The sequence below is a fragment of the Notechis scutatus genome, chromosome 5 (genome assembly GCF_049901735.1).
Source record: "Notechis scutatus isolate UNSWTSFEM ecotype Mainland chromosome 5, rNotScu1.2, whole genome shotgun sequence".
NCBI lineage: Eukaryota > Metazoa > Chordata > Lepidosauria > Squamata > Elapidae > Notechis > Notechis scutatus.
In genome coordinates this window covers 25,335,579-25,362,108 of record NC_142013.1, presented here as the reverse complement: position 1 = coordinate 25,362,108, position 26,530 = coordinate 25,335,579, and the positions used below count along the sequence as shown (strand labels likewise).

At 34.0% G+C, this 26,530-nt stretch overlaps 1 protein-coding gene across 8 annotated transcripts in view; it reads right to left on the bottom strand.

The window, feature by feature from the left end:
• Positions 1–26,530, bottom strand: part of NBEA (neurobeachin) — a 355,903-nt gene that overhangs the window by 253,845 nt on the left and 75,528 nt on the right. For 6 of the 8 annotated variants that reach the window (XM_087966360.1, XM_087966362.1, XM_087966361.1 and 3 more), the window contains exons 24-29: positions 24,452–24,605; positions 18,250–18,430; positions 13,823–13,953; positions 12,495–12,602; positions 9,113–9,281; positions 5,428–5,523 (exon numbers count right to left, since the gene is read on the bottom strand). In XM_087966360.1, the coding sequence (XP_087822486.1) occupies positions 5,428–5,523; positions 9,113–9,281; positions 12,495–12,602; positions 13,823–13,953; positions 18,250–18,430; positions 24,452–24,605 (839 nt within the window). The remainder of the gene's footprint in view (positions 1–5,427; positions 5,524–9,112; positions 9,282–12,494; positions 12,603–13,822; positions 13,954–18,249; positions 18,431–24,451; positions 24,606–26,530) is intronic. The other 2 variants (XM_087966364.1, XM_087966365.1) reach the window with 1 other exon arrangement.

Below are 26,530 nucleotides of genomic sequence, written 5' to 3'. Positions count from 1 at the left end.
GGCTCTAGGTGGACGCAGAAGTTTGAATAAACACACACACACACACACACACACACACACACACACACCGAGAAAGTCATAGCAAACAGCTTCCATACTGTTTTCAGGAAAACTACATTCATAAATATATCCAGGAAGTCACTAAGAATTTGATCCCAGTAGTTGGCAAAACCTGGAAGAACTTGCCTGCGCTCAGAAGCTAAGCAGGTTTGGATCTGCTTGGAAGGTGAATGAAAGTAAATGAAATATTTCAGGACTGAATATTGTACTGGAAAGTAAAACAAAAACCAAAATCCTGAAAAAGTTGAATTGCTTCAGTATTGGCAAGAAAAATGCCTCGAGATATATGTGTAGTCACCAAACATTTTGACACGGTTCTCTGAATCTGACAAATGCATACAATTATGCCATATAGATACATGCAATACTGTTCTGGAAAAAAATATTCTGAAACAACAACGAAGGATATCATTACACTAGAAGACTAATATCTGTGTAACATGAGCTTTCGTGAATCACAATCTAGCTCATTAGATGCACTGAAAATGCATTTGATGGAACCGACAGTGATCCACATTAGGCTGTACCATAGTATCTATTTTAAACTTGAAAGTATTTCAAACTCTACAGTGTAACTGAAGGTTCAGTTAATTCCTCCTTTCCAGAAGAAATATTCTCATTAGATAGATACAATAAATGTTTAGAGACAGAAAAAGAAGAAAGGCAGGAGCTTATTAGTAGTGAGAATAAACTAGAGAGAGGGGCAAATGAAGAGTCTATAATGACCACAAAAAACAATTTCACCAGGTTGAGAGAAAAGTTGCTATGATGATTATAGACAATGTAACAAATCACAACATGAAAGGAGCTCTCAACTCAAATGTATATGTGAGCAGAAGTAGCATAATGGGAAAACAGAGGAGAGAGGGAGGTAGGGAATGTCCTGAAACTTTTCCTGCAAAAGAAGCAGGGTTCAGCATCTATTCTACTTGTAGAAGTGAAAAAAATGTGAATAATAGATGAATTTGCAAATGAATAAATACAAAATGGACAATTAAGAATTATAAAAATTAAAATATTTTGGATAATAGTTGAACAAGTCACAAACCATTGTTTAGAAATTAATTGAAAGTTATACTTTTGAAAATGTAGTATGGTTTAGATTTGGGAAAGAAAATAATATTGATGCCAAAGTGATTTGAAGGCCTCAGACCTAAGAAACTATAGTTTCCCCAGCCCTAATTAAATCTTGCCTGCCTCCTCAATTTTAAATAACTCATCAGAAATTAGGTGCTTTATTAAAATCACACATAATTTATAGGATTGCCTGCACCTACTGACTTTTTTTTCCTGTAGCTTTAAATCCAGTGTCTTGTAGATCACAGTGCAAAAATTACTTTCTAAAGTTACAGACTATTACTGCATAGCTATTACCAGCCTGGAATGGTCTTAGCTATAAAGCTATAAGGAGTTAACAAGGGAAAATGTGCCCTTTTGAGTTATTGCTGCTTCCTGGAGAACACACAGAATGTAACATACATATTTTAGAGGTGGTGAAATACCACAAATCATGATCACTCCTCTTTTCTTCCAAACAAAAGGATATTACCCATCAACCTTCCCCAATTTCAAGTGAGTTCATTTTTTTTTGTTAATGTACTTAGTCACAGCTGTCAATTATTCATCCATATTGCTGAACAATTTGTAAATGAAGTATAAAATTGGTAAACTTATATTAGTTAATTCACATCAATTTGTGGGAGATTAGTTTCTTCTTCAATAATTCTGCTCATTGCTAAAAGCAGAAATGACCTGTAAGGAGAATCACAGATAAAAAAAATTCTACCAATAAGGCTACCTATCCATTCTGTAAGTATCTATTTAAAAAAAAGATATGAGCAATAATTGTCTCTCATATTCTTCCAAATACTATAGTAAATATGGAAGACATTCACAGACTACCATTTAAGTAATCCTTAAAGATCAGCAGGGTCATATCTTCTGTATTATTTTCAGGCAAAGATTACCCGTGCTGCAAGATTTCTATTCCAGAATTAGGGAGGAAGCCAGACTGATATTACTGAGAGTATATAAACTATCCAAAAACACTGAATAATCACATTGCTGAATTACTTCATGGAAGATGACAATAGCTACCAATTACTGTTGGAAATAGTCTATCTGCTGCCAATCACTGGTATAAATTATGTTGATGTAATTTGTGTCCTAATAATTGGTTAATAAAATGGCTAATTAATTTTTTATTAAATGGATTGTATAGCTTATTATTACCGGAATATTTCTTATTGGCATCTATGACATTTAATAATAGAAATCCTTTTCAGTATTCTACTATAACAGTACAAGGTAGCTGTCGATTAACAAGGACAATTTCCATCACTATACAACACAGTTGTAAAGTGCAATGTTTCATGACTAAACCACTTAGCAACAGCAGTTCTGGCACTTCCAGTTGCTATAATTAAACAGTTATTTGGTGTAGGAGAAGGAAAGGCAGAAACTGGGGATGGAGTGAAGAGAGGAATCAGCCTGGAGTTGTTACATTCCCACACAAGAGATCTAGCATCTCTTGTACTCCATTAATTCTTATCTAGCGCCAATTAGTGCTGATGGTGAGTTAACTAGATTCTTCTGCATAGGCAAAGCAATAAACCAGCTTAAATGAAACTTAACACATGGTCCTGATTCTTCACCCCTGACATAATGTGTCACTAAGCACAATATCATGTGATTGCTATTTTCGACCACCTGCTGTTTTCCCCATTAACTTTGCTTTGTGGAAGTAGCAATGAAGGTCACAAATTATAATTTTATAATTGTGACTCAGTTGCCAAGTGCCCAGATTGTGATCATGTGATCACAAGGATGCTACAATAGCCGGAACTTTGACGACCACTTCATCAGTGGTATCATAATTTCAAATGGCTGAACAAGGGGTCATTAAGCAAGGATCACCTGTAGTAATAATATAGAATTAAAGAAAATGGAAAATTGCCTTTTAAAAAGAATAAATAATTTCTTGCACATTTCTTGAAGAATAATTTCTTATATTCTAGCTGCAGTTTTGATAGCACTGATCAACACAAATCAGTATGTTTTTCAGGCTCACTATCACCTCAGATAACTCTTTTCATGGGCCCAGACCAGTGAGCTCCAAGTTCATTTTATTTATGTTTTGTTTTCTAAAAATGCCTCTTAAATATATGTAGGACCAGAAGGATACCCATAGGCACCATACTGGGAATACTGATCCTAAATGCAGAAAATCTTCTTCTCATACCTCAATATTTTATATTTATTCCTATAATAAACAGTAGTTATAGTTTAATCTCTAATTTATAATTATGTGATTACAACCTGAGGTTATCTGGAAAAATTAAAATATTCTAAAGTCTAGTCATCTCCCTGTCCATTTAGAACAAATACCCTGTTTCCCCGAAAATACGACCCACCCTTAAAATAAGCCCTATCCTGGGTTTTTTCATGTGTGCTTAATATAAGCCCTACTCCAAAAATAAGCTCTAGTGGGTGTGGCCAGCATAGGAAGTGGTGAGCATGTGTGGGCCACAGTCCACGCAGTGTAGGAAAGTTGAGTACCTGGGCAAGCAGCAGGTGGAAGCAGACTTGGGGGAAGGCAGGCGATCTGGATGCGCTGCGTGGACCGCAGGAAAGCCGAGCATCGGTGGGCAAGAGCAACAGATGGCCACAGGAGCTTCATCTTTGTGTGGCAGCAGACAGAATCAGAGGCATGGGGAGAGACAGATGATCCAGACCCGACATGCAGGCCACAGGAAAGCTGAGCGGTGGTGGGCTGGGGTGTCAGGCGGCCACTGGAGGCTCATCTTCACATCTCTCGGCTTGCCTGCAGCTCGCACGACATGTCAAGATCACCTGCCTTCCGCTCCGCATGTTAGGATTGCCTGGTTTCCACTCTGTGCCTTCCATTCTGTGCAGCCCCAGATTGCGCCGACCAAGGGACCAGTGGGCTGCAGCTGCTGCCATATACCGTTGGTCCCCGCGCACTTGGTGGCTCTTATATTTGCGCTGAGGGATGGGGCACCCAGCTGGGTTGATCACCCTGTAATTGTGTTTCCCTGAAAATAAGCCCTAGTGCTTATTTTGGGACCCCAAAAAAAATAAACACAGTCTTTTTTTAATGAATTAAATTAAAAACTAGCAGTGCTATGACTATCAGCTTGTCTTTCACTCTTCATTTTTCTTATCCACAGTACCTCGTATTTCTACAAATGTGGATCAAAACTATTTTTTTCAAAGAAGGCAACAGAGACAAGGCAACTGAAACTTGGCATTCTGCTAGCTCGATAAAAATGAAAGAAAAACAAAACATAAGACAGTGGGAAAATTGGCTGCCACATAAATTTTAAGGACTGAGGAAAGCACCAAGATGTTATCAAGAATTTGGAAATAAACAGAAGACACTGAAGGTTAAATAGAAGACACTTATTATTCAGACGGCTAGAGAGGTTCTGAAGGGTAGGTGCTAAGAATGGCGAGGAAGAACAGAAATAGGTAACATAGATGAGCACTAGTAAGGATTTGGGGAAAGCCAATTGGTGATACAACTTTGTGGTAGGCTGAATATGTATATGTGTAATTTTAGGGATAATGGAGAGGATGGATGTACATGTTTTGGAGAGATTAATTTTTGGGCACTGATAATAAGAGATCACATTTCTTTATGTATTGTGTATAGTTGTTTAGTGTTGCAAATGTGAAGCGTGTACATATTTTATAACTCTTACATATTTCAGGAAAATATAGCTTTTATCTGAAATAGTTTTCAGCTAGAAAATTGTGGCTTCAAAAGTGTTTGGTTTCGTAAACTCACTAGATTGCCTTTTTATATACTTCGTATTTTGCTGCACCGCAGTAAATGTTCTCACTGCGCTAAGCCAAAGGCACCTGTCTTCTTATCTGAATGAACATTCCTTTATTTCTTTAACAGACTTTGTATGACTTTATTGTTCTCAATGGTATCTCCAATCATATTGTCTGCCTACTGAAAGTAAAAATAATTGGAAGCTATATAGAAAAAGACAAGTTTCTAAATCAAAAGAAACAAAGAATTTAGAAAATGCAACAAATTATTTCAGGAATATAGTACTGTATAACTTCCTTATACAGCAGTATTCTTTTAAAGGGTTGAAGTATATTTATTTACAGTATTAAATGTTAATACTGTTAAAATTTAAAAATTGTAACTCTCCTATAATACTATTAATAAACAAGATGGAAAATGTTCATAGTATCATTGCCAGAAAACTCTGATTTATATGTAACCCAAAAAATCATCTTCTTGATTAAGACTTTATATTATAATTAAGTTATTGAAATATATAATATGAAATAAATATGGTAAAGAATAGGAGGTTATGTTAAAATTACCTTTATAAAATGAGTGAGTAAAGCTCTGTTCAGGTATTAACTTGGCAAGGAATCCATGGTTCAAACTTGGGTGTGGGATAGATGGTATAACCACAACTGTGAAGAAAATCATGGAGTCAATTGTGAGCCAGCTACTTATTGCCGGTAGTTTGGTCCACTGAGGATCCATGTCAGAAGTGTTATTGAAACATGCAAACAAGGCACTAATAATTTATCAGGGATAAATCTAGAAAAATAAGATACTTGCAAATAATACAACGTACAGAAAAAATACATTTATATGGAAAGACAGGTATACATAAGTAAGACAGAAACAGTTGGAATAGTTTTATGTATGAAATAACATAAAACAGAAAAATACATTATCTGTAGCACAGCCATAATTGATAGCTGAATTCTAAGATAAATCTCCTAAAAATAAGCAATATAATTTTATTATTTACAAAAAATTAATGCAGGAATAGTTAATTACTTAATCATGATTTGAATGAAGAAAATATATAATGTACTCTAATGTATAAACAATGGAAATCACTAATTTTATTGTAAAATAAAAATAGTTCACAATGTAATAGAAACAACATGATGTTTAGTAACTAAAATATGTCTTGATTTTTTTAAAACAACCTTATCTGGGAAGAAAAGATTAAATTTACATGGCACAGTCATACACACTTTTAAAATATAATTCTCACACAATGTATTTATTTATTTTTTAATACTATCAAAATTCATCAAGAATTTAAATCCAAAACATTTATTTTAATTAGGTGAACTGATGGTAATGTTCAATGTTATCTTATGTTATCAGACTTTTCATGAATCAATTCTGTCATGTAGTATGATAATTAATGTCTCAATAAGGTATTTATAACACCCCAAGATCCAAGTTTAAAAAACATATAAACTGCTACAGATTTTATTTTCAAATATTTTTCTTAATGATACTGAAATCTTGAAAGATTCAGGAGCCTTAAACAAACCATCTTTTAGGGGTATACGAAATAAAGTCATTGTGCTTAATTGGTCTATTCTAGTTACTTTAAAAATGTATTTTGGCACCAATTCTATTACTACCGTGTTTCTCACAAAATAAGGCCAGGCCTTATTTTTTTTTTGACCCCCGAAAAAAAGGCTAGGCCGTCTTTTTGGGGGTGATTTAATTTCCTCTCCCACCTAAAGCGGCCCATACGCACGTACCTCTCCACAAGGCCGTTTCTATCGGCCAACAAAAGCTCCCCAAAGGCAGAGTCCACAGCTGCTTCGGGGCAAGGCGTGGATGCCCGTGTCCCCTCGCCTTTAGGCAGTGTCTTTCGGGCAATGGAAGCTCCCCAAGGGCAGTCACCAGCCACTTCAATCGGCCGGTAGAAGCAGCCTCGGGGCGAGCACACACACTCCCCTTGCTGTAAGGCCGTTTCTATCGGCCGACGAAAGCTCCCTGAAGGCAGAGTCCCCAGCCGCTTCAGGGCAAGGCGTGGCTGCCCGTGTCCCCTCGCCATTAGGCAGTGTCTTTCTGGCGATGGAAGCTTCCCAAGGGCAGTCACCAGCCACTTCAATCGGCTGGTAGAAGTGGCCTTGCAGCGGTGGCTGGTGATTGCTCTTGGGGAGCTTCCATCGCCTGAAAGACACTGCCTAATGACGAGGGGACATGGGCAGCCATGCCTCACCCTGAAGCGGCTGGGGACTCTGACTTCGGGGAACTTCTATCAGCTGATGTTCTATCGGTAGATCAGGGTATTCTAGCCTAGGTGACCTGCAGGACGCTCTTAAAGGCAAGTTTTCTCCCCACCCCCTGCCCTTCCCCCACATTTCTCTTCACCTCGTGTAGTTCTAATGAACAATGTGAGAAATGGCGGGCAAACGCATGGATTAAATAGGTCTAAATTTTGGGGGTGAGGCTTAATTTCACCTCATGCCTAGAAATCATGCTGGGCCTTCCTATTGGTGGAGGCCGTATTGTTGGAGAAACACGGTACATACTTGGAAAGAAGACACATGAATACATAGGATTATATAGAAAAAGATATATAGATATCATTATATACAGTAAGCAGCTTTAACAAAAAGATTAAACATTTCAGGAACTGGATTTTCATAAGATTTCTCTTTTTAAATTATGTTTAAATTTAAACAAATGGAAATTGATCCAAACTAGTGTTAGAATGCTCACTGTATTCATTTTATTAGAATGTATATTTTTGTACCATTTGCAATAAGACAAATGTGCAAGGGAGTTTGAATCCTGAAAAAGACATGTGCAAGGGAGCTATTTACAAAAAATATTAAAACTCTATAAAGGAAAAAAATGAGAAGAATGGAGGGATGGCAAAATAAAGGGAAAGATTTGCCATCAATTTTGGCTCTCTTTCCAATGCCTACAATATAAATAAAATATTCCAATGAGAGAGTCTTTAAATAGTCTCATCCAAAGCATTTCTGCTTCTAAAGAAAGAGGTTTCACAGATAAGAATTCACACGCATATTAAAATATTGTCTTCCCAAAGAAATGCACTTCAGAGAAAAGAAAGTTTTATGACTGCAGTATGTCCCAGGCTACAAGCTAGTTTCAATCTAGCTCTCTGGAAACAAACAGCACCTAAATCATGTTCATAAAAGCTTAATCAACTAGTCAATTAGACTACTAAAAGCAAGTTTCTAGAAATGCACTATTATACTAGAATTCCCAAACAAGTACCTTACTAGCAAAGTTAGGACATTAGTTAGACATATTTTCTAGCAACAAAATTTCTGCTAGCTTTGCAGATCTCCAATAAGTAAATTTAATTCCATTTTTGTTAAGAGGTAACATATGCCTTCATGCCATGTACTGTATCTAAAATTTACCTAAATGTTCCAAATGTTTATAAAGGCTTCAGTTCTGCCTAAATATAGTACTATTCCCATTTTGTGGATAATTACATTTTTATCTATGCAAAATGTATTTTTATTTCCTTTAACTGATTAAATTATAATTTCTGATGATTCCTGTACTGGCAACATGGAGTGATGGAAGTCAGCTGCCAAATGGCAAATACTACCTTTCAAATAATGGAAGTCTTTACAAGCTAGATGCTTATAAGTAAAAATAGACCACCAATACTTTTATTTTATTAATATGTCTGTTTCTCTCTCCTAATGCGTTTGTATCATACTGCGTCGACAGTTATTGTTAATATACAAATGACACTATATCCAAGTAAAAGTATATGCTCTAGTTAGCCAGGGATGACAGGGATTCTTTCTTCTTAGAGATGTTGATAAGTAAAGAAAGTAAAAATTAAATCTGGAATTTTGTGCAAGTAAAATATAGGTTTTATTTTTATTTATTTATTTGTATTATTATGGTGTAAAAATATCCAGCTGCTAAAGTGTCATAAAGTAATGGAATTACATAACTTATGATTTGAATTCAAATCACATGATGAACATAAAAATGATTTTATGGAAAAAATGGAAAAGTAATTAGCTTGTGTCCTGCAATTAATTATATGCTTTGGAAGAAACTCTCGTTCTGCTGCCAATAAAACTTTAGTCAGAGTTAGTCCCTAAGACCATCCTGTGTTAAAACAGTGGAAAAACAAGAAATATTTTCAAAGGTTAATAGGCATTCTTTATTCTTCAGTTTCTACATTCAAAAATCAAGTGTCCCAACAGTTCTTCAGCATTAACTGAAAAGCAGCAGTACCTGTACTTGTTGGTGAATTTATTTCTTGCCTGATATTTCTACCTGCCTGGCTTCCAGACCTTGCAGTTTCTCGTTGTGGTTCAAGAATATCCCGATATTTGGAGACCATTAAAACAGAAATGAAGTAAACCACAGCCAAAGCTAAAAATTGTGCCTGTTTGCTATCATCCTGTTGAAGAAAAGAAAAACATACACAAAATAAAATACTATGAAAATACCCAATAAAGTTATCATTTCCCCTCTTAGTAAATGCTATGGAACAAATTGCCAACATTAAAAATAAACAAACAAGCTACTGTATGACAATTGTTTCAACATTCCCTTGACTGGCATTTAAATATATGAACATTTCTTTCACCTTCCCAATATGAATGTATAGCCTGTCAGAGAAGGGTATAACTTAGTCTTCATAAATTATTATCTTAGAGGAAGCTGAGACAGTTACATATGAAAACTACCACAAAATTTTAAATAAAATCAAATACACCAAATATATCATGTACTTATAGAGATTCTCAAGCCAGTTTGTGATTTCCCTCAGAGGGGAAGTGGGACAAGGCTGAGCAACTTAAAAGGAGGCCATAAAATGTTTTAAATAGTTAATCATGCCTATGAAGAGAAAATAGGAATCATGCTACTCGGTTTGGCCTTTCCTCACTATTTGTTGTCTATCTAGTGGAGCAATAAGATTTGGTTGCATCTGCACTTTATACATGTTTGTAACGGTAAAATGGGAGAGCTGTGAAAATTCATGCTGGACAGTGTGCAAATACTGTAATAGAGCCATGTTGTTGTATTACTATTATCCTTCTCACCTTTCCTATTACCTACTCCTATTGATATCTTATGACTAACACTTGTTGGTTGTGTCTTATGGTTTATGATTGTATCTTATTATTTATGATTTATCACTTTATTGCTGGTATATATACTGAGAGCTTATGCACCGGAGACAAATTTCTTGTGTGTCCTCTCACATCTGGCCAATACAGAATATTCTATAGGAAAATAAAATGTGGTTTAAATAATAATACACACACACACACACACACACACACACACACACACACACCTGGAAAAATTGACCCAAATAGCACTGTGTTATAGGGCAATGCAGAAACAGTTAGACTAATTCCAAACTCTTTAAAACTGCCATTGATACCAATGCTAATTATTAGTGAGGTAAAACAGAGAAATGTAGATGATCCTTCTCAAGAATCATGAGAAATGATGTTAATTCAAATCCCTTTTTTGTAAACTTGGATTACAATTATTTTGTTTGGAATACTAGAAAAGAAATTTATCAGTACTTCTGACTATATATCATCTTCCTAAAGCTGAAAGATTGTGATTGGCCCAACATCACTAAGCTGGTTTTAGAACTCATGATCCTCCACTTTCTAAGATACCAAACTGGTTCTTAGTTATATGAATATGCAAGCTAATTTCCAATCCAAATAATCTTAAAATAGGGCTGGTCCAAAACTGATTTTCTTTAAGGATTCTTAGGTTTTTGACTAATTAAAATTCAACCCCACATACCCCGACTCCCTTCTTTGCCATCTTGTGTCCATGATTTTATCTGTTGTGTTTTTTGCAACAAATGATTTTAATGTTTTTCAATGTTTTATGTTGTAAGCAGCCCAGAGTTTTTGGATAGCAAATAAATTAAAATAAATAAATAAATTCTTCAACATATCTAATCATCACTTATGTCCATCCATGTTAGTCTAGTTTTCACTGAATATCTGGAGGATCTCTCGCTCTCTCCCCCCCCCTCTAAATTTAAAACCATATACTACAGTTCTAAAAATTGAGAAATAATATCAGAATTTTCTATTAATTTTAAAAACTTTGAAAGCACTGAAAAACATTAAATAATTTTAGGTATGTAAGATTAAAAAGGGCTTAGCTGTAAGGTTGTGCTTAAAGAGAGAGGAACTTCACCTTTCTATGTACTTTGGACATTGTAATAAAAAGGCAATTCGACTAATCATATTTCTGAAAATATAGGGATACATATCTTAGCCTTCACTATTCATACCAGAACGTTAAACTGCATCAAACGAGAAACTTAATAGCAATGGAGATGCAAAACTAGAATGATACTATTAGCAGGCAACTATTTATAATTCTCAAATGCTTTTCAGAAACATCTTCATGCAAAGCATTATAGCAGCCCAACATGAATATAAGTTACCTATGACATATGCTACATCCAGAAAAAGATATAACACCTACCCAAGCTGTATTGAAGTATTATTTACTATGGATATATTATGAATTTCAAATAGCAGATCAGAAAACTAAAAGCCACCAATTAAAATAGCTGTAAGCAGTTGTCATAGGCATGACTATATTTTATATTACAGAGTATGTATGTATCCAATTTTGTAGAGAAGTTTTTGCAAATTGATTTTGTAGAAATTCAAAAAGTTGTTTCTCCAACTGAAGTGTTCTGTTTGAAAAGATTCTGCTGGCCAACTGTGCTAACATTTTTTTAAAAAAACTTTGTCACTGTATAGCCATTTAAAGAGATTTCTCCTATCCTTCTCTACTATTTCATAGAATTGTAGAGTTAGGAGGGACCATGAAGGATTTCTAGCCCAACCCCATGGCAAAAGCAGGAGTCCTCATACCATCTTAGACAAATGGTTGTCCAATATTTTCTTGGAAACCTCCAGCAATGTAGCGGCCACTAATTCTACAAGTCAAGCTATTTATCACAAATCTTCCTAACTATTTCCCACTATTCCTATTCCCCACTATTGCAGAAAACCAAGGAGTTGTTGCAGTCAAAAATAGTGTAAGTAATTTCAATTGGTTATATTCTGTTCTGATTTCAAAGGCTTGGTTGATTAGTAAATCTAACAAAGGAATCAGGAATCCACCTGATACATCAGTGGTTTGTGTGGGCCATCTTTATCATCCTTTGATCCCTAAAAAGATTAGGTATTATCAGTAATCTGTAACATGTTAATGCTATATCCATCTGTAAATTACAATGATCTGTCCAACAAAAATTAAATTAAGTATGTAGCTTCCAATATGGTTGGAATCAGATTATCAACTAAAGTAAATCCAAACTTATCTTAGAAATTCTACCTGCTCCAAAAAATGCATCTTGAGTTTCAATACTAAATTTCTCCAGCTTATCCATTTTCAATAAAGTAAAAGTTATTCATAATTTTACTTTAATTAACCAGTAAGGAAAAGAGTTGGACAGAAATACACCAAAGCTTTTTCAAAGGATCATCATAATGGAGATAAACTTTTAAGCTGAAATAATAAATTCCTACACTGGGCAGAGATAAATATACAAGAACCTGTTCACCATCAGTACACAAAGCACAGATTTTAAATACAGTATAATAATACTTACCACATCACGAAATACAACTGCTCGCAGTCGATTAATATCAACATCTTGAAGAAGCCTATCTGGATCCTTAATTGGAGATAGGTTACCAGGAACATTTTCCAATGGAGTCTAAAAATGCAATAATGGCATAGTTTTAGCAAATTAATCTTAGCTCTTGAAGCTATCACTAAACAAGTGATTTGTATTTTACTGATTTCAGAGCCAGTTTTATATTTAAAATTTGGCACTTCAATGCAATTGGTTGTTACTAGAACAGTGCTAAAACCAATACTATGCAATCAGTTTATGTTTCAATTGTCTCCTATATGCCCATGTACTGATGAGAATGTCCCAATATTGTCATCCAACAGCAATACTATGAGCGTTATACTGGTTGTCCATGTTTATGGGTGCAATTTAAGGTGCAAATAATAACTTATTAAATCTTCATAGCATTGGACCTAAGAAGTAGGGAGACTACCTGCCCTCAGGCACACCTATAGACACTCATTATTTCTCAGGAACTACAGCAGGACAGACTCAGAAGCAAGCATTGTTTGATGGATTTCCCTTCTGCAGAAACACATGTACTCATTAGTACGTTCAGATAGCTTGTGAAGACCTGAAGGTATGTAGAATACATAAGACACAGTATTAGATCTTAGGAGGGACCGATTGTCCTAAATCACTTCTGCCTACTTAGTATGCTCCTGCAGGGATAGTGCACTTCCCCTACAAAATGTTGTAACCTTGTAGAACAAGGCAGCTTTGGAACAGCATCCCACACAGAAATGGACAGTAGCCTCTCTCTTAGGGTTCCAGAAACCTTTGAAAATCTGGCTGGGATTAATGTACTACTGTATTTGGGTAAAGTCTGTTTGGTTTAATTTGTGTCACTTTTAAGGTCATTTTAGTCCAGAATGTATGGTTTTATGATTTATCTGTTTTTACAGATTTTTTGCTTTTTTTAAGTTGCCCAGATTTTATTGGGGTTGGGTGGCTACAATTTGAATGAATGAATGAATGAATCTGCTATAGCTGATCTGGAATTGTTTATGATATAACCATACACAACAAATTGTCATTTGTTTTGTCAATACCACCACTGATAATTTTGTAATCCCTTAGATCCACTTGTCTGAAGTGGTAAAGAATACTGATAATAAATGCAACTGTTCATAGTAAATCCAAATCCTGTCTCAAGATTATGACATATGTAAGAAAATAATTTTGGAATTATCAAAATGTGAAGTTATCCCTATCTGTCTAATATACTCGATAATGGGTTTTTTCTCTCTTTTCCTATTCACTTTTAATGGACTGTTATATATTAAAAAAAAAATTTTTACCTTGGTAGTAGTAGTTGCACTTATGCCCTGAAGAGTCTCTTGTGTTTTACTGCAGATTAGTGAAGATTTGTTTACTTTCTCTCTTTGTCTTTGTCGACATTCCAAACAGTTTCTCACAGCAACACAACAAACTAAGTAATCAAAAGATATATATGCATATTATTTACAACTACTATGCATTAATAAAGCCATTAAAATAGCAATGAAATAAATAAATCATAATGCAAATTCTATCAAAATGAATTACTATAGTATTAGGATTATTATGTTTGGATGTATTTAGGAATAGATAAATTAAGATTAGTATTAGATGTGTTTCCTAATCTTATGTATTTATTTTGTATATTTATATGTATTTGCTATTGCTGAATATTTAACAGCAACAGGAGAAATTACATAACTGAATATATTTAAGTATTTTTAATGTAAAATAGGAAGGAAGGGGGAAGAAATACTGTATGTAAATTATCTCAGTGAAGGCCATGAATTTCATATGAAAGAAGAATAAGGTAAGATATAACTAAGATGGTTAAAAAAATAACAAAAAACAAAGAGCAGAAAAAATGTACAGTATTTTGACATATAAGGAAATGCACTATATAAAGCAGATATATGACAAATTAGTGAATATAGAGGGTACGTAGCAGTGACATTATCTTTAACAAGGCTTAATTTTTGGCAAATGAATAAAACAAATTGTAACAATTATACTTCTGTTTGTGATTTTAAGACCAACTGATGATCAAAGTATGTATTGTAGAACTCAGGGAAGCTTTTTAATATGTGGGAACTAAATATTTTCAAAGGTATAATTATTTTGTCACCTGAAAACCACAGTGAATGATGCTATGATGAAGGGAGTGAAGGGCAAAAGAAGGTTCAAGTTCTTTTTTGTTTTGTTATATAAGATATAACAGATGCCTAATATATCTGTTTATTTTATTTTTAATAAGAAATAGAATGAAAATGTCATGGTATTACTTAGCATTTTATTCGAAATTGGGTGACACAATCTTGAAAGACCATAAGAGGCACAAAGAGGAACCAGAGCTAAAACTATCTGTAGGGGGTCAAAAAAGTAGCATTGGCAACCATACCCATTTGACTGAAGCCCCATGACACATAAAGAGTGGGGGAAACACCTGATTAAAACAATGCCTATCATTCATCTAACTATTGGGTAATCTGATATACATAAGGTAATAGTTAAAGTTGAGAACTCTTAGATAAAATGAATTCCAAATTCCTTAAAGGAAATATTTTTATTAGGACAAATAAAGTTTCAAGCTTTTGAATTTTCAAAAACGAACTTGCCTTAATCTTATAGCCAAGAAATGTTGGCAGAGTTTAAAACTGGAAACACAGTTGACATTTTGTCAGCTGCACCTTCAGTTGAATACACAAAATATACAAAAAAAATCAAAGCAATTAATTTCTGTCAACCGTTCAGATACAAGAGAACTACTCCACTCATACAGAGAGCAAAGTTTCTGTATAGTGAACTAATGATGCCCATAAAAATGCTCATTCTCTACAATAAAATGAGATTAAAGATTAAGAAGAGACAGAAATCTAAAAACCAGACCCAACGGCTTCTATTTCAAATCAAATTAAACTATTCCTCAACAATTATTAATAGGATTAATTTCCTATTTCAATTGATTAAAAAAAAATCAAACACCTAAAGAAATTATGTGTATTTAAAAAGGTAATACAAACTTCTTGGAATGTAGCTATTTTGTAGTCTGAGGCAGATGGAAAAAATGGAGTGCCTATAACATGAACAATTTATAAATTTAAATAAATTTGTTAATTTCTTGAATTTTTGATGTTTCTTCTATATCCAGGTCAAGTTTTGAATAAGCTTTTTATTTCTTTCCTCAAATCCTCAGGTGTATTTCTGAACTTCAGGTTATTTTTATATAAGTCTATTTCACTTATTTGGGAAAATAATTTAACTTTCAACTTATTTAGCTTTGTCTTTTGGGTTGCCTGAACTGAAGGTAACATAATTCCCAGTGTCTTGCCTACAATATTTGTTAATGCAAGTGTTTTACCCTTGTGTTAAATTTAATTAATTTGTTATGTTTATCATTAATGCAAACCTTAAAAGCATAATATTTACATTAGGCAAGCATATACAGAATTGAAATTATTTAATTATATAACGGTTTACTGTTTTAATGATACATTATACTTGGCTTCCTTTTTGTTTATTCTGTTGTTATTCTTTCCTTTTTAAAATATTTCTTACGCTGTCTTTTTTCTTGATAATGTATTTATATCCATGATTACCTTTGTGTTTTGTCCCTTTTTTCTTTTTTCTGTTATTGTTTCAAAAGCAACAAGAATAAATAAAAATTGAGTCTTAAAACAATCTAATTTTATTTCCAAATTCAACTCTAGGTAGTGGCCCATTACACAGACATAGAATTTATTTAAAGAAAGCATTCAAATTATACTTTTATTCAGGTGATGAACAATGGGGCCCTTGCAAATAAAACCTTCATGTTTTAATTAAAATTCACTTAATAATCCTTAAGTCTTTTTCATTATGCGTCTTTTTCATTATGCATCTTTTTATCTCTTGGGGGGGATAGGGTTGACCAATAGGGTTGACCATTCATATAATATTTTTATAATAATCTTCTTTTAATAGTTCTTAGAATGATGAACTGATTTATAAGCAAGATAAGATCAATCACAGATGATGATGATGATGACCACTTTGCTTCCCTTATCTGAATTTTATTTTCCTCCAACCATCTTCGTTTAGTCTATACATTATTTGGTGCTATTATGTTTTCTTTTTATGAATCTCATGAGATATTTAGAACCACAAGAGGGAGCTCTGACACAAGGAACTTTTTCTTGAATTTTTAATTTTGAAGCAAATTTAAGATTTAGATTAGAGAAATGCTTAGACTTTTAGCATAAAGGATGACAGTATTAAAAGTTTATTTCATCATTTTAATATGTATAAATCATGTTTAGATTTAAGATCTCCATTTCTTTACACTTTTTCTCTCATACTGGATTAGCTAGTTTATTGTAAATTATGATACCCAAGTATCTCTGCACTTTTAATGTGTCTAATATCTTAATTTATCTATAAAATTTGTGCAGTCTTGTTTAATGAAAAGAAATTATGCTAAAAAAAACTATCAAAAATGTAAAGATGATACACCCAAAAGAGGAAAAGACAAAAGTGGAAGAAGGTCCATATTTTTCAGAGTCAACAGATCCCTTAGTTATTTTATCACAAAGTAAAGCTCTTATTAGAGATGAATTACACATAATTGAAGGTAATGATTATAATTAGATATTTGCAAATTGGTATTTATCTTAGCAACCACATTTTTTTCCAAGATGATTTTCCCTCAGGTCTTCCAAGGAGGAAGCAAACACCACTGTAACAGTGAGTCCAACCACTGTTGTTGCTTCTCTTGTTTCTCTCGATTCACCTTTCCCATCATTAGTCTTCTCCAGAGAGCTAAGTGTTTGCAAAGCATGTCCAAAGAGCCTGAATATTTATGCCTCTAGTAAGAACTCTGGGTTGGTTTGTTCAATGATCATTTGTTTTCTTGGCTGTCCATATTATTCTTAAGGGTCTTCTCCAACACAAAAGTTCCAAAGCATCAATACTCTTTCTATCCTGTTTCTTCAAAGCCCTCTGTTCCCTAATACAGGACCACTAAATTAATGCAATTGACAGGAATTGAAAAATCAGCCATCTTTTTCTTCCCTGGTTCTGAACCAACTTACTTAATAATGAGTTCTTAGAAAACATGACAATTTGCAACTATTTTATAGAACTTCAGCTATAAAAATACTGAGGCTCCAGATTTTATATATTTTTATTTATGGCTAACACATCTTCGATAGGTTGCGTACTCCAGTACTAAAGAAAATGGTAACTTATAATACTTTAGAGCAGTATAATATGTTATCAATTGTTTGCTTAAAAATATACTTAAAATGTGTTTCTTATACAGATGTATTGTAATTATCAGAAGAAAAATAAATGACGATATAAAACAGAACATTCAGCTACTGACAACTGTTACTAATTTCTATATTTGTGAGAGCCTGTAATATCTAGAACAAAATATTTTCCCTAAAGATGAGGAAAAGCAGAAATAGCCTCAAAAGAAGCCAACCCCATTAACACATCACACGATTGAATGATAATGCTATTTTTTCCTTAGAAATTTATCTGTGTTAAAATACAAATACTAAATCAAAAGTCTCTCTATAACCGGGTAAGTTAAAAATGTTAACATTCCACAAAATATTCTTTTTTACCCCAAATCAAGTGAGCTTCCACATACTGTATACAGGTTTTTTTTCCCTTTCCCATACTAATATCTAGTTTAATTGGTTTATATATAATACCTGGTGCACTGAATTGTTCTATGGAAACTTACCAAGCCTTAGACACTGTCGCATTAAACCTCCAGAAGACATATTTTTTTCAGCTTCAATTTCACTAAAATTTAGTGAACTGGCAAATACTAGTACATCAACCATAGCCATCAACCGGCTGAGAAAAGTTACTGCTGTCTCCGCTGACATACCCTGAGTTACTTCTATATTCTCCAATTCCGTCTTGAAAAGAAAGGCATAACGTTAGATTTCTAATGTGGCACACATGTGAATACATTATATGTACAAGCATTTATTTCATTTCTTCTCTACATGTTGACGATGGTGAAACAGAATAAATAATGTAAAATAGCAACAAATATGAAAAATTATTTGTTCATGCATACTATAGAAGTCACTAGAACAAAAGTTATTTATATGAACTAACTTCAATAAAGTGAGCATATAGTTTAAAACAGAATGGATTTTCAATTTTCCATAAAAGGAATACAAGTGAATAAGAAATTGAATAAATGGGTTTCTTCTCACTGGAAATTACGAGCAAAATATCATGAATATGACATATTATGTAGATGTAAGATTTTGACCAGAATTGAAAAAAAGCATTCTTGGCCATGCGTACATAAAAAGTACAGTTCATATTTTACCTAGAATATTAGAAAAAAATAACAGATAGCTGTTTCTTTCATGAAAGTCTTCCTAGTAGGCCACATTTAACTGCATGAAATATATGCCTACATCCACAAAGACACACATAGTTTATGCAATTGTTTTTAAAGATAATTTTATGGAAGATGGGATATAATGTTGCAAAGGTTACTTGGCATCAATTATAAGTAATTTTCCAAAGATAGTTTTGTGAATCTTATTCATATAACAATTTTTTTAAAATTCATTTTTTTTAATATCTAATATTAGAGTGTAAATAATTTCACTAATACTGTGCAAATATAATGCACGTAAATAATGTATTATTTATGTCTTGTAATAATGTAGCAAAACACTTTTTAAAACATTAACAATATTCATTTTTCCATGTTTCAGAAGCAGCAGTATCTCTTTTAACAATGGTATGCTATGAGAAATAATTTTGTAATCACTTCTACAAAAATATTCTATTATTTTTGTATAAAACCACTATATATTATGTTTGTGTGATGTATGTGCATGTGTGTATGTGTGTGTGAGAGAGACAGAGATCTCAAAATCACACCTTTCTAATTTATTAAAATCCACATTTCATTTATAGAATGTGTGTGTATGTGTATGCATGTATACACACACACACATGTATATCTATATTAGTCTTCACTAATTAAAACCAAAATAGAAAAGTCTATTTTCATAGTGGAACACTGCAAACACTGAAACAGGACTCATTTCTCATTAAAATACAAGAAAAATAGTGAGTTGCTCTATGGAAAGTTTCATTACTCTTCCGTTAGACAATTCATTTGGTCAGAAGGTTTGGCATGTTAGCTAGCATCTGCATAATTTTAGCAACAAGGCCACAGAACAGTTTGTTGTTATGTTTAGTATAAAAATACAGAACTATTTTATACAGAACTTCTTTAATGCATTCCAGATAACAGAAGAATCAACAAAGTGCCTTACTGGTAATTTATGAACATATTAAGGACTAAGATATTTATTATGTTAAAAGCTTTTGTTAGCCACAAGAAACTTCATTAAGTTAGAACGATGAAAGCAAAGCTATAATAAACCCTTTTGTTTTAAAGTATCATGTTTGCTTTTTTGCTGCTAACCTTCTGAAGTTAAAGTGACAGTACTGTTTATTCATATTAGAAAATATTATTCAGGTTGCACATTTTAATGTTATCAATTGCAATTTGCAAGTAATTTTATAAGGGTTTTATCAATCATAATAGCATTTCATCTGCAATTTGAACTGAAACAATGCAAAAATGTTATTTCCATTCAGTGTTCTTTTGATAGAGAAAAAATATTTAGCCTTTTTAAATGTTATTATTGAAGATTAAAGCATTTTGTTAAGTTTTCTCCTTATTCCCGTTGCAATTAAATCATTCCCTGTTTATTGAGCCAAGATCCTTAGTTCATGTTGCCCAAGAGGTAAGAAACAGAGAACAGGTATATCATCATGCTCAAGTATCCCAAGATGAAAGAAGAAGCAAAATAGAAATGCAAAGTCAAAGTCTTCTCCCTCCGGGCCTCCCTCCCTCCCTCCCCCCTCCCTCTGTCCCTATGTTGTATTTAAGTGAGGCCTTCGGAATCTCGCTTTAACTCTCATATAGTTAGATTATACAATCAAAACCTGTGAATAATGTATCTCCATTTTTATCAAAAGAGACTAAATAATTAAAAATTGCACACAGAAAAAAATGTCTAATTCTAAAAACAAAAACTGAAACTTGTAACAATAATACTAACCTTAGAACCCTGGACATGCAATAGACAAAGCAGACAACAGTTCACAACAAAAAGAAAAAGAAATGTTACAGTCAAATGAAAATACAATGCAAAACAGAAAGTAATATTTTAAAAATCAGGTATTAATTCACAATTTAAAAAGTCAATTTTTAAAAACTTGCTTTCTAAACTTTAATTTGTTATATGGCACCACTGTAATTGATACAACTCAAATTAATAAGTAATTAGTACAACATTGATTTAAAAAAGTGGATAGGTAGGTAGGTAGGTAGGTAGGTAGGTAGATAGATAGATAGATAGATAGATAGATAGATAGATAGATAGATAGATAGATAGATAGATATAGAGATAAATATAGAGATATATAGATATAACACAATGGTCACTTCTAAGTTATACATTGTACACTAACATTATATGATCCAGAAATTTGCCACTTGGCAAAAATCTTATAATTTGCTAACAGTTCTTTAGCTTTTATACAAAACAATTATACAAAACAATTCTGACTAGAAGCTGATTTGTAGTTTATGTGAATAATATTAAGAACAATTTCTCAAATGATATTTTTTTTTAACTCAAAAAAAAACTAGCACAGCAGACCATTAGACATCAGTTATAATAGTATGAAATATGCTCATCAGGTTAGTAGATAAAGCAACACTGTTATCTATCAACTTTACCAAATCAACACCTGTGTTTTCTCTGAATTGTGTTTATATTTTAAATCTAAGGTATGTATGTATATATTTATATTTAATATTTCTAAGCTGTCCATCTTCTTCAAGAGGGGCTGGATGGTAATATAATTGATAAATAAAACAATCTATAAATGTTAATATTAAATTAGAATTAAACTTTTTAAAATTATAGGCTAATGGCAATTAAATATCAAAAGGGTACAAATTAATATTACCTATTATAAGATGGGGGGCACTCATGGACCTAACCAGCCCCACATTCATGATCCTCTGTGCCCCCCCACACAAGGTCACAGATCCCTTTGTGGAAGGTCAAGAGATTGGGGGCTTTCCTCACTATAGAACATTCCACAATGTGGGGATAGCAACAGAGAAGGCTCCTCCAGTTAAAATTCTCTAACTGATGGGGTGTGAAATATACCTTATCTGTCTGATCAATTGGGAGAGTATGATGAGATGGAGTGAAGCCAGTTCTGAGGTAACCTGTCCCTACACCATATACAGCTTTATAGGTAATAACCAACACCTTGAATTGGACCCAGAAATGAATCGGTAGGAAGTGTAGTTCACGGAGCAAGGGTATTATATGTGTCTTGGGGGGGGGCAGTATGGCTCATGCAGCCATACTCTGCACTAGCTGAAGTTTCTGGATACTTTTCATGGGTACTCCATGTACAGCACATTGTTTAGTCAGGAGATGACCAGGGCATGAGCCTCCCTGTCCAGGAAAAGGCACAGCTGGCATACAATGCAAAGTCAGGCAAAGGGCTTCCTAGCCACAGCTGCCCCTTGCTCATCAAGCAAGAGCTGTGAATACAAGAGCACTCCCAAGTTACATACCAGGTCTGTCTGGGCTGGTGCAACCCCATCCAAAACCAAAGATGATAAACTTTTGGGTACAGAGGGACCCATCCACAGCTACTCTGTTTTACTGAGGTTCAGTAGTTCCCCGATCAGACCCCCTCAGCCCCATTCAGACCCCCACACACCACAAAAGGATGAAGGATGAAGATATCAGGTATCACTACTATATTGGTGATACCTCATCCTTATTAACATTGATTGGGACTGGCCTCAGAGGAAAAAAGTGAATTAGCACCAAACTATGCTATGGACAACCAGCTAAATATGAGCCAGCAGTGTGCAGCCGCTGCCAAAAAAGCTAATGCAATCCTAAACTGTATTAACAGAGGGATACAATCAAGATCAAGGGAAGTACTAATACCACTCTATAAAGCCTTAGTAAGACCACACCTAGGATAGTGCATCCAGTTTTGTTCACCACATTATAAAAAAGATGTTGAGTCTCTAGAAAAAGTACAGAGAAGAGCAACCAGGATGATTAGGGGACTGGAGACTAAAACATAGGAAGAACCGTTACAGGAACTGGGCTTGGCTAGTCTAGTGAAGAGGTGGACCAGGGGAGACATGATAACAGTCTTCCAATATTTGAGGGGATGCCACAGAGAGGAAGGGGTCAAGCTATTTTCTAAAGCACCTGTCGGCCAGACAAGGAATAATGGATGGAAACTGAACAAGGAGAGATTTAACCTGGAAATAAGGAAAAACTTTCTGACAATGAGAACAATCAACCAATGGAACAGCTTGCCCTCAGAAGTTGTGGGAGCGCCATCTCTTGAGACTTTCAAGAAGAGATTGGACTGCCATTTGTCAGAAATGGTGTAGGGTCTCCTGCTTGGGCGGGCGGTTGGACTAGATGACCTACAGGGTCCCTTCCAACTCTGATTATCTGTTATCTGTTAACTCTAACTCCTCAGGTGAGCCTAAAGGAATGCCATGATCAATTGTATAGAAAGCCACTGAAGGGTCAAAGAGAGCAAAGGTGGAAGCACACCTTGTTCTACTCCTGCCAGAGATCATTCATAAGGATGAAGTTTCAGTCCTGTATCTAGGCCTGAAATCTGACTGAATAGGGTCATGATATTTCTTTCCTCCAGGATCTTCTAGAGTTGCCACACCACCATTTCTTGATCATTTTTTCTAAAAAGGGCAGGTGATAGACTGGACAAAAATTATCTAACAAGGAAAGATCCAGTGATGATTTATTAAGTAGGAGCATACCAGCACCTCTTTAAAAGGAGCTGGAACCACCACCCCCAATAAAGATAAATTAACTAACACATGGACCCACCCACATGATACCATCTGGGTAGCCTTAAGATCCAAGAGAAGCAAAGATCTTATACTCAAGTGGTGATATTTGTATTCTGTAGAACCTATCTCTTCCTCATGCCCAACAGAATCAAACCACTCCCAGATAACTGGATAAGTCCATTTCTCTGGGCATCTTCACAAGACTTCCACACCTGGAATTCAACTGTGAATGAATCCAAGCAATTTTATCTTCTAAATGTCTTGAAAATTCCTCTACGCAGCCCTGGAGATTGGTCTCCATGTCACCCTTCCCAAGGAAGGTCTGTGTGACCTGAAGAAGGGCTGCTGAGCAGCATTCTGAGGATGTAATCTATAACTCTGCATAATCAACAGGGTCTCAGGTTTGACAGTCAAATCACTTTTGAATGTTTCAAATTATATTTTGGTGAGATATACCAGCCTTTTCTAAAAGAAAGCAAATAATATATTGAGATAAAGTAAACAATTATATTTTAAATGATATTAATAGCATCATTTCAATGAGGTTTTACTCGCATTTCAAAATGTAAGGATATTACAAATGACTTCATGTTAAACCAAATCTTCTTTCTGCCAGTTTAGCAGAATATGCTATTTTATGACTAACTTTTAAAGAGACAATAGCTCTTATGCCAAATCTGCATTTAAAGCTGTACTAGCTGTTCTACAAAAAGGAATTTATAAAGCTGTACTAGGGAAGAATAGGATTATGATATAGAAACAGAGCAATGTAATTTGTTTAGAACCATTTATTTTTTCAGTGTACCTAGCTAATAAAGCTGTATACATAAGTAAGTAATAAATTACTATTCTGAAATAATTTTTGTATACAAATTTGCTAAAGGCATAAAATTTACATCCTTAAAAAATGAAAAATGTGAATGTTTTCTTCTTATATAGAAAATCATGTTCAGAACAAGTGTTACTAATACACAGTGCAATTTGCAACATATCCATTAGAGGGAAATATTGTACTTACAGTCGGGGATGTTGCAGCAGACAACAGTGGCAGAATTCCTCCACAAGCAATAATAATATTGTCTACCATTTGAGAAATGAGGTGGATTGTATTATGTACAAAAATAATATTTTCATTACTATTGACAAAGTCCATAACTGATTTTGTGGAATGACTATTAAAAGAAAAGGAAAAGAAAGACTATAAGTAAAACTATAAAGGCAGTTGCGATTGGAAAGATCAAAATCACATAAATCAATCAAATTGGGAACCATTGAAAAACAATAAACAACACATATACATGTACCCATTAACAACATTTATCTTCTTTGTGATATCAAGTTACATACATACATACATACATACATACATACATACATACATACATACATACATGTCTCACAAGCTGATCAAAAACCATTTAGAGAAGGAACTGAGATATAAACTGCTGTTATCCAATCTAGATGAAGGACTGCTGCAATAATATGGATTGCAACTCAAATAGTTGGTAAAAATATATATTAGCTAAAGCATGGAAGACTTAATCAAGAAAGCTTTAAACTAAAATGCTTTGGAAGTTGGAGACAAAATCCCTGAAGATCCTGTGCACTAAAGAACAATGTGGCAATGTTGCTGTAAAGGAATCCATGAAAGAAATTCTAAAAGAAATCAGAAAGAAAAACAGGGTTGCAAAATTCAAAACTGCCAGCTTTTCAAGGTAGGCTATATCAGGAAATAGATACAGCAAGAAATACTAGAATTCAATTTCATTGCTCTTACATATAATAACAAAATCTTAAAAGCCTGCAGTTCCCATCTGCCCCCACTTACATCTTGCAGAATAAACATAGGTTTATTGTGACTCTCTTTCTCACACTCCTTTCCCAGGATTAAAGGAGTAAAATGACTAAAGGAAACCTGCTAGTTTTGCAAGAATAGCCTTGGCCCGCTGACAGATATGAGTGGAAAAGCATTAGGCAAAAAATTTCCCTTTCCTTTGATGAAAGTTGGAGAACAGCTCTATAGAAATTCGCAAAGCACAGAAAACACTGGACATCGTTCATATTTCTAGATGTCTGTTTTTGTATCATGATTGTAGATGTTCAGTAACCCAAACAGTCCAACTGGGAAGATCAAATCCATATTTTTCCAACTTAGAAAAAAGTCAGTGTTCAGAAAAGTCATTTCCGATATTACTTGTGCAAAGCAGAGCCTGAGTTTATCAGTATATAATTGTCCAAAACACCAACAAATATTCACAAATCTGGAGAAGATTAAATTTGCTATACATATAAAAATCTGTTAAATATTCATGACTCTTTTTCATTCTGATCAAATTATAGCACCTGCCAAATAGAATTTGGCAAATATGCATGCCTTCCTAACCAGTTCACCAATTCTGAAGAGACATTGGGTAATTGATCTCTAATGGTCATAGGTTCAGAAGAGTGATAAAGGAAAGGATGGGTTACATGCAAATAGTACTACTGAAACTTTTGATATGGAAAAATATTGTGTCTTGCTCCCCATGGACAATACATCCAATTTATGTCCAATACTAGACATGAATAGAACCTGTGATGTAGAATGACAAAAAAAAATCATATATTGATCTATTTTCAGCTGTAGAATTGTACATTGCAAAACAGCAGTAGCTCAAAACAATTGTTTGGCAATTGTTTCCACAAGCTTGGCTTTCTCTGATAGCTCTGTGAGCAATTCATATGAATTTCATTGTTACACCAGAGTCTGAAGGAGTGGATAGCTGTATTTCTACACCAGAGAGTGTATAAAGAACAATAAACAGCACTTGCTTTTTGTCAGTACTGTGACTTCTTCTTAATTGTCTGAAAGCTTCTGTGCCAAACTTATGGAAGTGGAGCCTAAGAAACTTCCTGAAGATTAAGTTCTAGAGAACACTAATTTGTTGTATGGCCTACAGTTTCATGCTGCAGCAATGTGTAACTGGCTCAGATGTCTGTACTTTAATCATGTACATCTTAGTTATATATTCTAAGCTTCTACAGTAGATATACAAATTGAAATCACACATTCTTTTATCTCTGTTGAGAACAGGGACCTCTTCACTGCCTTCTTCAG